Raw genomic sequence first — 14,348 nt, forward strand, 5'->3', positions numbered from 1 at the left:
AATCCTGTTCTTAAAATGAGAGTTTACAATTTTTTGTAAACATGATTGTAACATGCCAGTTTCCTAGGAATTTATTTCAGGTAATTTAATACTAGAGATGATTTTTTTACAAAATCCTAAGTTAGGCTGCCTACAACACAGGACTGGAAGGGACTAGTAAGAGAAGGAGTCTGACATTCTGTTGTGTCACAGTGTAGTGGAAAAGGCAAAACACAAAAGTTCAGAAATATGAATTCTAACTCAGCTACGTTACTATCCATGTGACTTGGGCAAATGTGTAAACCTCCCATGGATAATTCTTTATCTATAAAATAGGGTTACTACCAGACCTCCTACTTATTTATATAGTTGCAAGGTTTATAACCGAGATAATATGAGAGCATTCAAAATATAAAGAGCTGACAAAGGGCTGCACCTGATAACATAGAGGGAAGCAGGGTTTGGATAATGATAGAAAGAGTTCAGGAGAGGGCTGTACCCCTGAACTAACCTCAGTATACTGAACTGGTACAGTGCTGTGAATTAAATGAGGACTCCAGATGAACCAAGTGAACAAGCATGTCTTGGAAAGAAAGTTAGCTAGAATAAAGGAATGTGGGACCAAAAAGAAGGAGAGAGAGAATATTAATTACATTTTAAATGAAAAATAAGACCAAAATCTAGACACATATTTTTAATGTCAAAAGTAGCCCTGTAGAGAAGACCATTTCAGAGCTGTGCAGTCTGGTGGCCACTAGCTGCATGTTGTATTGAGCGCTTGAAATGTACACTGAAGAAGTTTGAATTTTTTCATTTTTATTTAAAAACATCAATTCAGTTATGAGAAAACTTATAAGTGTGTTTGGAACAACTTGGATATGTGAATCTACTTCTTCAGCTGCAAATTTTATATCTAAATACTGACCAAGTATTTCCAATGAAAATTTAGTGTCCAAATGGATGGATTATAAGTATAAAATATACACTAGATTTTACAGACTTAGTATAAAAAAGAATGTAAAATATTTTTATATTGATTACATGTTAAAATAATATGTTAGATGTATTGGGGTAAATAAAATACATAATTAAAATTAATTTTATCTATTTCTATTTACTTTTTAAAATGTGACTGCTAAAATATTTCAAATTACTTATGTGGCTCACATTATATTTCTGTCGGTCGGTGCTGTCTTAGAGCATCTGGACGGCAACTCTTTTACATATGCTAGCATCAAACTCCAGAGTGGAGACAGTTTCATGAGATTTAGGAAATATTTGACTCAAAAAGTATTAGTAGAGTGAAAATGAGTCTGGTAGTTTGCCTATTTTTATAGCCTTTAATACGATATTAAGTATTTTATAAATATTTGTTAAAGGAGATAGGCATGTTTTTTGTTTTACATAATGGCCACTGGATAGTCAGAAATTCTCTATCAAGATTTAGAAGGTAAAGAAAAAAAAATCTAGTTGATATTAAAGCAATTAAAGTAAAATTTATTTTAAGGGTCAGTGAAATACAAATAAAGGATTTCAGTTTTCTGGTATATTTATGGTTTTTATACCTCCGTTAGTATAACTATTAGTCAGACATGAAGAAACAGATTTATTTCCAACTTCTATATAGGACCTACCCATCCTCCAAGTAATGCCTGATTCTGTGCTTAAAAGACTGTAATGTTTCAATTTTTTTTAAAGTAATGTTCAAAATACACTTTCATCATATTTGCATCTCCCATATAACACTGAATTTTGTGAATATACACAGTTCCTTTCGTATCTCCAGAAGCATGTAAAAGGCAGTAACTTGGTAAAGTACTGCCTTTTGAACAGTATTACTGAAATTGCTTTTCAACTCTATTTTTCAATTGAATTTAAGTATTATTAGTAAGTTTAATAGTTCTATTGTCAAAATCTCTGTCCTCCCACCCTCACAATCTTTTTTCTCCCCATTGTCATTCTCCTATATCAGCGTCTCATTATCCACTGCCTGGAATTGACACAAATTTCCTTACACATTCCCCAGCTCAGACACCGGAGGGTTCCTCACTGCCTGACAAGTTTAGTTCTAACTCTGGCTCGTCACTCAGGGCTCTTCACCACGTAGCCCTAGCTTGTCCTTTCCCGCTTTACCGCCTGCCATCCCCCAGCGCTGTTTGGTGAATCCTCATAGCATTACTTGCAGTTCCTGAACTCAGCATATCCTATGATGCTACGCTGTTCTGTCTACATGAAATGCACCTGCACACCTATTTAAACCATTTTTTTTCCTTCTTCAAGTCATCCCTATTCCCTTCAAACAAAATTAAATCCCTCCTCCATGTTGCCACTGTCCTTTCTTCATACATTTGTATGCAGGGTTGTTTCTCTCTCTCACTTGTGGAAAGTCAGTGAAGGCAGGGAGTGCATTATAGTCACGTCAGTGGCTGAATAATGACCCTCAAAGGTATCCAGGTCCTAATCCCCAGAACCTTTGAATGTTACCTTACATCACAAAATAGACTTCCCAGATGTGATTAAGGATCTTGAGATGGGAAGATTATCCTGGATTATCTGGGTGGGCCCTCAATGTAATTACAATATAAGAGGGAGGCACAGGGATATTTGACTACAGACGGAAGGGGAGAAAGGCATTGTGACAACAAAGCAGCAAGAGACTGGAAAAAGCTGCATTGCTAGCTTTGCAGATGGAGGAAGGGGCCATAAGCCAAGACATGCAAGAGATGCAGCTCTAGAAGCTGGAAAAGGCAAGGAAACCGATTCTGCCTCCGAGAGAGCATGGCCCTGATAACACCTTGATCTCAGCCCAGTGACGACAATTTCAGACTTATGACCTCCAGAACTGTAAGAGAACAAATATATGTTGTTTAAGCCACCAAGTTTGTGGTAATTTGTTACAGCAGCCAGCGGAAACTGATACGCCTCTGCAGCCCCACAATGCTTCGGTACTCAGCAGACACACTTACGTTGACTAGTACTGGTTTTTTGTCTTCCTGTTTTTCAGGCCCTGAATCAAACTTTTTCTACACTTGAACAGTCCCCATTTGCCACTGAGTAAGTGTTTCTGCAAATAAGTCTTAGAATATATGACAGCTGAGTTAAACATGCCCCGTTGGTCTAATAAGGGAGTCAAGGGTAAATTCATCTACCTACGATAGTCTCCTATAGCACCAGCTGGGGGCCCAAACAGACATGCTGGCAGGAACACAGCTGCACTGGCACTCGGTCCTGATTTGGCTGCACTCACAAGAGGTTCACAAGGGAGACCACACATTCACCTGTGTGAATGGGGGTGCTATTCGTTCACCCGTGAAGTAACTAGTGATGCTTTTGGCTTACGAAACAGGAGTATAAACCTATAAAAGTACAAATATGATGGGTACTCTGAGCATAAAATGTCCAAAGCTCATTCACACAACTGGGTAAATGGAAAAAGTTTACCTGAGCTTATTTTATTTCTTTTTTATTATGAATTTTAACTTACATAGCTAATACAGTGAATGAATACATTCTCCTTGTAAAAAGTAAAAAAACCTCAGGTAAGGCTAAATAGAATCTGTTTGGAGGACTGTATCCCCCCACCTCAGTCTCCTCCCTGGTTTATTCATGCTACTTTCATTCATTTCCTTTCCAGTTTTCAACACGGGATATATTATCCAAAAATGACATTTCAGAATATCTTACGAGCTAACACACACTGAAGTCAGTTATGGCCATTTGTTATGCAAACAGAATACTAAACAATGAGACTCAGGATGTGGGGAGAGGAAGGCGAAACAAACCCACAAAGCCAAGTCAGTCTCTTTCTATAAAAGTAAACAAATAAAATCACACTAAAAATGGAGAGCTTTTTCCTTCTTGTAATTCATAATTCTGTCTGGAACTCTGCCCCTCCCTTTCAGCACCATTTTGTCAGGATAGACATGAACTGTGCCAAAGGCCTGGCTGTCTGGAGCCGTTTCAATAACCCCTTCTATGTTGACGTGGTGCACACCAAAAGGATCCTCAGAGTAGCCACCATCGTGAGTGTGACCGGCGAAGAAACACACCACACACTTGTGAGACCAAATGACTGCCAAGGCGTCTCTGTAATTCCAGGCCAGGCACACACTGTCAGAGGCCTCGGGATAAATGGGAAGATGGCCTGTTAGTTAAAGAGAAGAAGAGTTATGAGCCAATTAAGAAATACCTCTTTCACCAAAAAAAGGCTAAAAACTAGTACTCAGGATAAAGAAAATGTGTATTGCTACTCATATGGACCGAGACCAGAGAGAATCCACATACATGAAAAACTAGATAATCTAGAGCCACGTTTCTGGAGCATAAAGAAGGGCGAGACAGTTTGCATCCAAGGGGAGAGAGGCTGCTGTATACGCAGAAAGCCTGAGATCTATGGCCTCCAAAGTCTCAAGATGCACAAACACCACCACGGGAGACTGAGGGCATCCCGGGCGGGGCGGTCCGTAAAGGCAGCCAGAGATCAGGCGGATGCTGCACTGGAATCCAGTCTCACTGACTTCCCTAAGAGTATGAGTGTTACACACACAGAAAGAGCTACTCCCAAGTAAAAGAACAGTTTAGGGATGGGCCAGTGGATTTTATATATATATGTCATTTATATAAACACTCAATGTTTTATAAAGAACTGACTTATGCTACTTGAAATACCTCCATGAGATCAAGGTGGCCATAGCCATTTTACAGATGAGAAAACTAAGTTAAAGAAGGGAACATTCATACTAGCTTCCACCGGAGATACAGCCAAGAGAATTTCAAATTGATCTCAAGGCACCTACGAGGCCACATCAACATCAGGCCATGGTTTCACTCCAACGTACAGGTACAACAGCTCACTGGCCTTTGATTCTTCCCATTAAATCATTTTCCTTTTTTCTCTATTACTGTTTATTTTTATCCTGAAATTTTATTCTGAAAATTTTATTCTGCTTAATATCTATTAGTTTATAATAAAAGTAAAAAAAGGGGAGGTAACAGAGCACGTGCACACACACACACACACACACACACACACACACACACACACACACACACACACACACACACACACACACACACACACACACACAACCACTCTTCAAGCTGTGATAAGGGCTGAGAGTCCCAGGAGGCTGTGTGACTTTGTAGACCCAGATGCCATGCTGGACTCATCGGACACAATTAGTTGCTCCCTCCTCTTTGAAATGCTTGGCTTCCAGAACACCGCTGTCCCCCTAGTTTTCTCCCAACCTCAACGGCTTCTGATCCTCACTCTGCTGCTTTCTCACTTCCCTAGTGTCCTGTCAGGAGTGCCCGAAGGCTTGGTCCTCAGGCTTCACTACTCCGTCGATACCTAATGGCTTGGTGATCTCTTAGTAATTTACAGTTTTAAATACTATCTGTATTCTTTCAACTTCCACGTTTATATATCTGACCCAAACTTCTATTCTGAATTTCCGACTCATATGTCCCTACTGCTTACTCACCATCTCTCCTGATGTCTAATAGGCATCTGCAACTTCATATTTTCAAACCTGAACTCCTGAACTCTTCACTCAAAACCCCTCCTACTGCAGTGTTCCATATCTCAGCTAATAGCAATTCTATCCTTCCAACTGCATGGCCAAAACTTGAGTAGGCCAAATACTTCCGAGAAGCCAAAATGAAAGTGAAGAAGCAAACAGAAACAAAAGACAATGTCTATTAGCCATTTTAAACTTTGCTAAAGAAAACCCGAGGCACTCAGTTGTTCATCCAGTGTCTGAGCTTAGAGCAAAATGGAAGAAACGTACGAGATGCTAACGCAGACAGGTGCACTGACAGAAGTGCAAAGAAACGGGAAGAATACGGTACGGAGGGAGACGACGACGAAAGGGGTCTCCAGTCTCAGGAGCTCTATGACTTGACCTACGTAGTTTAATCTCTTTGGGTTCAGTTTCCTTATCTTTAAAATTAAAAGGTTTGACTATATGATCTCGAGGTCCCTTTTAGCTCCAGTATTCTCTACAATAACAGGTACATTATGGCAGTGAAAACTAAAAAGCAGAGACAAGAAGTATCCCATTTTGGAAACCACTTATTACAGAGCCAAACAGTGTCACATCATGCCTATAACCCCTGAGGGCACCTTATAATTTTCTAAGCCTTGAATGACATTTGATATTCTAGAAATACCCCCACTCCATCTCATATCTTTACATCAGTGAAAGATAAATAAGTAAAAACTGATTAGTAGAAATATAATGGTTTTCTTTTGGCCACACCGAGTGGCTTGCCGGATCTTACTTCTCCCACCAGGGATCGAACCCGGGCCTCGGCAGTGAAAGCGCCAAGTCCTAATCACTGGACGGCCAAGGAATTCCCTGAAATATAATTTTATATTACCAACTATCTGAAGAGCCTGTCATTTTCAAAAGGATTTCATGTTCGTAAGTCCATTTGATACCATCCTGAGAACCTGCAGTTTGCACATTCAACATCTGTCCAGAGTCACACAGGTCATAGAAACAAGAGCCAGAATGGCATGCCGTCCCTGTGACCCTCAGTACTATCTTCTCATCCATCAGGCCACATCGATTTTAACCGAGAGAACTAATCCCAGCCCCCAAACCAAGTACACCAGGCATACTGCAAATCCAGATTCAGTTCGTGTGTGTGTGTGCGTGCACGCACGCACACACGCTCACATACACACACGTCTATTTTAAGCACCTCCAGGTTCCTATAACCTCTAATGGCAGTATGTCTGTGGAAAACAATTCTAAACGAAAACAACACATTTTATTTCCTTGCAATCATATGGTGGACACAGTTACAGACCTGCCAGATGAGCCTCTCACACTCGTCCCGAGACAACCAGCTTTGCTTTCACCTCGTCAGCAGAGGTCACTGCACTCACAGGTAGGTCTCCTGAGGCTGGGATTTGGTCTGGGGCCTGGATGGAGTTTTTCACTTATATGTATTACTACACCAATTGAACCCATTTGGGGAAATACTACTTTTAAACTTAAAGGGCCAACTCACAGGCTCTAATATATGGCAAGATGTTTTATTTTACAATTCTTTCCTGACTCAAGCTTAAATGTTAATTTTACATTCAGATTGTTTCTCAATAAAAAATTTTAAACTAAGCTTTCATTTTATAAAAATATCACAATATTAAATATTGTTAGTATGTTTTAAAACCTAACTAGACCCATTCTCTAAAATGCCAGTGTAATCAAATCATTTAAATACTTACTCACAATCACCACCTTTTCTTGGTTTCTGTCAGAGAATGTAAGAACTTCATTCAGCCAGTTCAGCTGTTCTTGGCTGAATCCTCCATTAAACTGGACAAACTGGGGCTCAGCAAGTCCTGAAACAAATTTAGTAATTTAGACCCATCAAATGCCGATTTTCCCTCATTTGGGCATTCAAACTTAGCTAACAATTTAGAGCAGTGTAAATCACACTGTATCTTACTCCTAATCTCAATTCTCCTCTGCTTACTTCCCCAGCTTCCCGTTACACTGAATATACAACAGACTGTTTTCTGTGTCCACTGAGCCACTGTAAAATCACCTTGCACCCCATGGGCCCTTCTGTGCTCTTCAGTAACAGTGCCTTACACTGCTTTGCGCCTATGCACTGGTTTTTGTCTTGAGTGCTCTGCCCCACCCGCTCTTCCCAAGGCTGACTCCTTCACATCACTTAGCTGAAATGCTTTTCTCCTTAGAGAGGCTATTTCTGGCCACCTGACTAAAATGGTACCCCTAGTCGTTTTCTATAATATTGTACTTTATTTTCTTGGTGGCACTGATCACTTATTTCTGTTGCATTTATTATCTGTCCCGTCCACTTTCCTCTTGTTTCCTCTACTCCATCCCTAAAAAAGTGGGACTGTCAGTATTGCCTACGCCTCTGAATAGCTGCCCTAGAAAAAGTACCCGGCCAGAACATCAGGCACTCAGTTATGTGTTAAATAAATGAATCTTGAACCAAATGCCACCAATCCACGTGCCATGAGGCGTGTGAGAAATCCTGACCCTGAACAACAGGACAATATACTTTTACCTTAATCGTCCATCTTCCTGCTGAATAAAAGGTAGCTGAAGAATTTAAAGACAATGTATTAGATTCTCAGCTCAAAGGAATAATTCACCTTGAGGACTATTCAATTCCGCATTTGGGTTGTGCTCCCTCAGTATCTTCAGACACTGCTGGTATTTTGGAGAAGACGGATCCACGCCCAAGACACTCATGTCATAAGCATCGAGTAAAATGAACCGGAATTTAGGGAACGGTACAAAGTGATAAGCATAATAATTCTCTGAAGGCACAGTCTCAGGATGATGGGCAATCTGGTCCTCCAGAAACTTTGTGTTAAGTTTGGAGTTTGTTAAATAGTCTCTGCTGAAGTTATAGAATTCATGATTTCCCCACGTGTGATGAACTGGGACTTTCAGCCTTTGGAATGTGTTCATGATGAGTTCTAGTGACTTTTCTGATGCTTGATACTGTGCATTATATCCATCGATGATGTCTCCAAGCTGAAGTACACAACTGGGTGGGCTGCTTTCTTTATTCCAGTGTTCGATAGCACCCTGTAAGTGAAGAAGACTGTGTCTGTAGTATCTCCGTCTGCTTCCTTGGAAATTATAGCCATCTTCCAAATCAGCATACTGAATATCTGCTATAACTCCAAAGGAGAAAAGAAGTTCTGAACTCTCACTGAGGGGTCCAGGTTCGGGCTTAGCATCCATAATCTCCAAATAGTTTTCTAAATTAAGCAAGGAAAGTGAGAAAGATAAAGTTATAAACATCTAATTTTCTAACTGGACTGAAGAAAACGGTAAAATGAACATTAAACTTAATAGTCAATCCACTAGGTAGCTTGGTACAGAGAAAAGTGTATGGGCTTTAGAGTCTGATGGTCTTAGGTCCAAATTACCAAGTCCTCAAAATGCTTCAGTTTTCTCATCTGTAAAATAGATGATAACCTCTATTCTGCAGAAGAACAGCAAGTTACAAAAGGGTATTATCCTATTCGTGAACAGGCATTCTAGTTCTAGTAAAGTCAAATTCAAATCTGGTATAATTTGTAATTTTTAATAAATATACACTAGTTTTAAACAAACACACACACACACACCCCTTCTTCCACAAACACCAAAATAATTCTATCAAAAGCTCAAGATTTTTTTTTGGTGGGGGGAGTTGTATATTACACTCATTCATTGTACTTTATACATTAGTTCCCACTAGGAGTATATTACGTTAGGCTAGATCTTTTCTCTTTGTTGATGGGTAGGTCACCTCAAATAATTTTCTCATATTTTACATATGCAATAACAGAGAGAGGAAAAAAAGATGAGAGGATTAATTTAAACAAAAAAATCCGGCACAAAAACTATGATATTGATATGACTGTTTTCACTTCTGTGAGTAGTGATGCCTGGTTCTTCAAAAGTTGGATTCAAATTTGTACCAGCTTTTTAAAACCTGAATAACACATTCCCCTTCTCTCTAAACAAAACAGGAAATATGTATTCTTTTTTTCTCATACATGATCTCTTCCTCAGTGGACCACAAGTGCTAGGGATTTAGACTTTAAAAAGCTATTACTTTATTAGATTGTTTACAATCTAAATTTATAATCATTTGTAATCTCTTAAAAGTGCCAAGAACACTAAGGATTAAAATAAAAGGCTAGGACCCTAACTTATCAACTATTCTTGTTATAAAAACTACAGTAATAAATTGTGTTGTGGTGTCTAGGTTATTAAAACCTAGTTGTTTCTAAAAATTCACTTGTTTCTAAAATTACTTTCAGACTCCTGGTCTCCAGTCATTTGCTGAATATTCCTACTGAGTTCTTTTTAACACTCTACAGACATGTGAAATCCTGTCAGAGTGCTCCTATGAGGTGGAGGTGACAACTCCACAATCAGCAACAAGGGCCAGATTTCTATTTGACACTTTTGAGAATTAAGGGTCTCTTTTTGGTCTAAACTGTTTGTCAATAATGACACACTTTCTATGTGATCTACCCAATTATGAGCTAAATTCCTTCCTTAATCTGGTTGGGTAGAATGAGCCCCAAAACAGGTAAAACAGAACCAGAAAAAATGATGGAAACCCTGAAAAATTCCTTGGTGTTCTTATACTTTTTTGTTGTTGTTGTTCATTTCTTCCTGCAGTCCCATCTGAAAACCCCACTAAATACCAACTCAGTTAATATGTACGAGGGATAGTATAGATGAGATAATCTGATTTGAAAGGTGAGATACAATTAAAATAAATACAAAACTCATTTAAGCTGAAAACCCCTAGTCTTTTAAGGCTTCAAATATTTGGGATTCCAAGTATAGATTAATAAGAGAATCAAACCAGAAGATAATTTAGCAAGTGTTATCATTGGAACGTTATCACCAGAGTTTAAGAGAAAATGGTTTCTGGGAATGCTTTTATCCCCTGCTAAACAAGCTTGTTTGTTTTTACCTTTAAACTCAGCGCCTTTAGGGTAACAATATGTACTGTACATCTCCTAGAGGGTATTTTGTCCCAATTAATTTGATCTTGTCCAGTAGACACCTGTCACTGCCGACCCAGCATTCATTTCCTGTTCTGGTCACAGCATCCCAATGTCTGTTTAGGCACCTACCCACTCTCACTCTCAGTCTGTGTGGTTTAACCTCAACCTCCCGCCTGGAGAGGGGCAGACCCCAGGACCCAGGCCTGGCCTCTAAAAGCCCAGTTTCCCTCTGGTCAGTGGGATCAATAAGCATCAGCCCTGGGACTTTCACTGGAACTACTAGCAAAACTACTGGAACTGCTTCTGCTAAAACTGATAACTAAGACTGGAGCTGCTAGGGAAAAGTTAACTGAGAAGAAACCCAACCTAGAAGGAAGCAATGTGACCGATGGAAGGAAGTCAAGTCCTGGAAACACTAGTTGAACACTTGGATCCACCTGTCCCTGCTAGAACTATTCTTGGTCATTTAGTTCTATCAGCCAACAAAATCTCCTCTGAGTAAAGCCAAAGTGAACTGGCTTTAAGGTTTCTGTCATGCGATACCAAAAGCCCTATCAGATGCACCTTCCACTGGAACACAGTTTAGTTTAGGGAAACTCCAGGGTATCTGAAGATTTGCCAGCTTTTTAAAGAAAGTTAAGTAATGTGAAGAGAACCAGCAAGGGCCACATACTTCAAAGCAGTAATGTGTTCTAGGGTAGAAAAGAGATTCAAAATGCTCATTACATATAGCTTTCAAAGATAAGGCTAAGGATAGAAAAAAATATGCATTTTATTAAACACAGAAATTATTTTGTAAAACAGAAACTTAAATTTATACCGTGATCTGTTAAAGAAAAATAAGAGATAAGGGAGGACAAGACCACATTCACGGAAAGACAATTGGAATCAACAGTGAGTGAGTCAGGGCAAAAAAGAACCAAGTGGGCCGGGAATTGACTCTTCTGGCTCATTTAGAGTCTTTTGTTTTATGGTTCAGGGAGATGCCAGGGAGCTCAGAAAGACTGATCCTGGTGGACAGAGAGATCAACAACTCAAAGACACCTCCAGTGGGGAGACTTAGAATTAACAAGTATTCCAGTGCCATAGAACTTTTTCAAAATACTCCCCATCCTTCACCAAATACACACAAACAAGTAGATGAGTAGAGAATAATTGTTAAAGCTAAAATGGGTACATGAGGTTTATTCTCTCTACTTTTATGCATGTTTTTAAATGTCTATAATATAAAGTTTTTAAAAGCATTCTAAAGTTTAGGGAAAAATGAAGTCTGGAAGAATTAGAAGATCTAAGAAAATAATTTGCTTTTGAAAAGACAGCAAAATAGCAAGTTTCTAGTGAACTTGGTTCTGGAAGTTTTGCCTGCACCATTTACATATGCTAAGTTATCTAAGTTTTAGTTAAGGGGTATTATGATGAACTGCTGGAAGCTGTGAAGCTGAAAACCTAGAACTGATTGCAGTTCCAGTTTCTTAGAGCAAAATAACCCTCATCACTTGTGAGATTCAACTGAGTTCTAATGCACAGTGGTCTACTTTGTAAATCATAAAGCACTCTATATGTGTTAAGAAAATTATTATTATTATTATTTTTTTTTTTTGCGGTACGTGGGCCTCTCACTGTTGTGGCCTCTCCCGTTGCGGAGCACAGGCTCCGGACACGCAGGCTCAGCAGCCATGGCTCACAGGCCCAGCCACTCCGCGGCATGTGGGATCTTCCTGGACCGGGGCACGAACCCGCGTCTCCTGCATCGGCAGACGGACCCTCAACCACTGCCCCACCAGGGAAGCTCGTGAGCCAAGTTTTTATACATAGACCCACGTGGGCTAGGCAGCTGTGGAAAAAGAAGTGGGGGGGATAGCCTTGAAATTCACTGTGCTAGATACAGCAATAACAGGCAAGGTGAGGCAGGAAATGTTTGTGGCTAGACACGCAGGGCGGAGATCTGCACCTGAGATGAAGCAAGTGAACTACAGGGCCGGGAAGTTAGGCCTACCTGTCCTAGTCAAACAGCCTAAGGTTATGTCAAGCACAAAATTTGATCAGCCTTGTCACTGTTGATAGAACAAATATCAGATGATAATATCTACATCCTGTCTCGTTCAAGTAAAGTATCTAAATTGGGGAAAAAAAGAAAAAAAACTCGTTTGTGATCTTGGTGATTTAAGAGGAGTAATAAAAGTGTGTCAAACAAAACACAATGCAGGAGGCTACAAGTAAGAAATGAATTTATTTGGGGTCTTAAGAACTGCAATTTGGGAGACACAGATTGAGGTAAAACTGAGAGTGTTCTGGGGAAGAGAAAGAGTCAGGGGCTCATAAATACGAAAAGCCACAGAGTTAGCTGCCTGTTGAGAACCGTGATTGACTCTGACACAAGTCAAGAAATATCTGTCTTTAAGGAATCACGAATTATTCCAGGCTAGGGGTCCGCTAGGTATCGTGAGTTTCCAGCACATGTTCTGGATGACTTCATTAGGACAATAAATGGTCAAAGGTCAGATTCCATCCAGGCTGAGACATGCCTAAGTCACACATCCTCAAGGGCCTCCCGACTCCATTTCAGTGAGCTCTCTTAGCAATACCAACACCATTCTGATTTTCCTCTCACAAGTGACAGGTGTACACTAGACAGTGTTTTAGGTATCTTTTAACACTAACGTTTTACAGGTGCATGAAGTCAGGCTCAGAGGTGTTAGCAATTCATCCAATGTACAGCTATAAAACACCTACTTTCAGCCAGGAACTGTTTTAGAAGCTAGTATTTTATTTAGCATTATAAATTTAATATGAAGAAGTTGTATAAAAATGCTTTGGTAAACAAATAAAGGGTCCAGCTATTAAAAGAATCACTCTGGAAAATAAAAATTAACAGACCAGCTGAAAAAAAATCTTGAGTTCAATTTTAATGTATCTGACGGCTGTCTGATCAATTAACCTACAACTGAGCAAAGAGGTGAACAATAATTTTACACACTCACTGCCTGAATAAGCAGGGTACTTTTGTGTCTTTTTGTCAATTTGAGGACTACCTTCTCCCTGGAGAAACAAACACAGAGAAATAAGGTGGGGGCGGGGGAGAAGATCTGAAGCATGGGCAAGTTCAAGACAGAAAAATCAGTTTGATTAAAAATGATTTGAAGTGCTGAACATTTACTTTGAGCCGATATTCCAGAGAAGTCCAGCTCAATTCAGGAATCAAGAAACACAGGTAATTACAGACTACTACAAACCTCCTGGTGGGCGAGCAGAGGAGAACACTGGCTGATGATGCCAGTTCATAAAAAATTACCCCGCCCCGGGGCCACCATCACCAGGCATCGGATGCTTCTGCTCAACGGACGCCCTGAAAAAGGCCCCGCGGGAGTGGGATCCAAAGTTAAGAACGTTAGAAGGCTTTTTTTTTCCTCCTTTTTTTGTATTTTGCACATCTGCACGGAGGCGGGGAGGAGAGAGATTAAGACTGCAGATGCTGAGACAAAAACAAAGGCAAGACAGAATGAACGCGAGTTAAACTTTCGCAAGGAATGAAAAGTCAACCTACGAACGCTCTCCGCCTCGTTAACAGGGGGCTTGTGTAAATACAGGCTTGTAGAAATCCTAGGGCCCAGGGAGCCCAAGTCATGGGCTGGGACATGACGCAGGAGAGACACCACTCCGTACAGTGCCGGTATTTCTATTCAGGTTCCTTATACCCTGCGAATATAAATCCCAGGCAGTTCAGTCATACTTGACTAGTCCTTGTCACCCTAACCGCTCAAATATCCTAATCAGCAAATGTGTTTAAAAAGTCGCACAAAGCTTCCCTGGTGGCGCAGTGGTTGAGAGTCCGCCTGCCGATGCAGGGAACGCGGGT

General features: G+C 40.1%; 1 protein-coding gene across 10 annotated transcripts in view; it reads right to left on the reverse strand.

The window, feature by feature from the left end:
- ADPRM (ADP-ribose/CDP-alcohol diphosphatase, manganese dependent) overlaps window positions 1–14,348 on the reverse strand; it is a 388,290-nt gene that overhangs the window by 373,302 nt on the left and 640 nt on the right. For 8 of the 10 annotated variants that reach the window (XR_013824978.1, XR_013824979.1, XR_013824980.1 and 5 more), the window contains exons 2-3: window positions 8,120–8,737; window positions 7,217–7,333 (exon numbers count right to left, since the gene is read on the reverse strand). Coding sequence is in view for 5 of the 10 variants with exons in the window: in XM_079903901.1 (XP_079760027.1) it covers window positions 7,217–7,333; window positions 8,120–8,720 (718 nt within the window). In the remaining 5 variants the exon portion in view is untranslated. Of the gene's footprint in view, window positions 1–12; window positions 4,124–7,216; window positions 7,334–8,119; window positions 8,738–14,348 lie in introns of those variants that run through there. The other 2 variants (XM_079903897.1, XR_013824982.1) reach the window with 2 other exon arrangements.

Source organism: Stenella coeruleoalba (genome assembly GCF_951394435.1).
Source record: "Stenella coeruleoalba genome assembly, chromosome: 19".
Taxonomy (NCBI): Eukaryota; Metazoa; Chordata; class Mammalia; order Artiodactyla; family Delphinidae; genus Stenella; species Stenella coeruleoalba.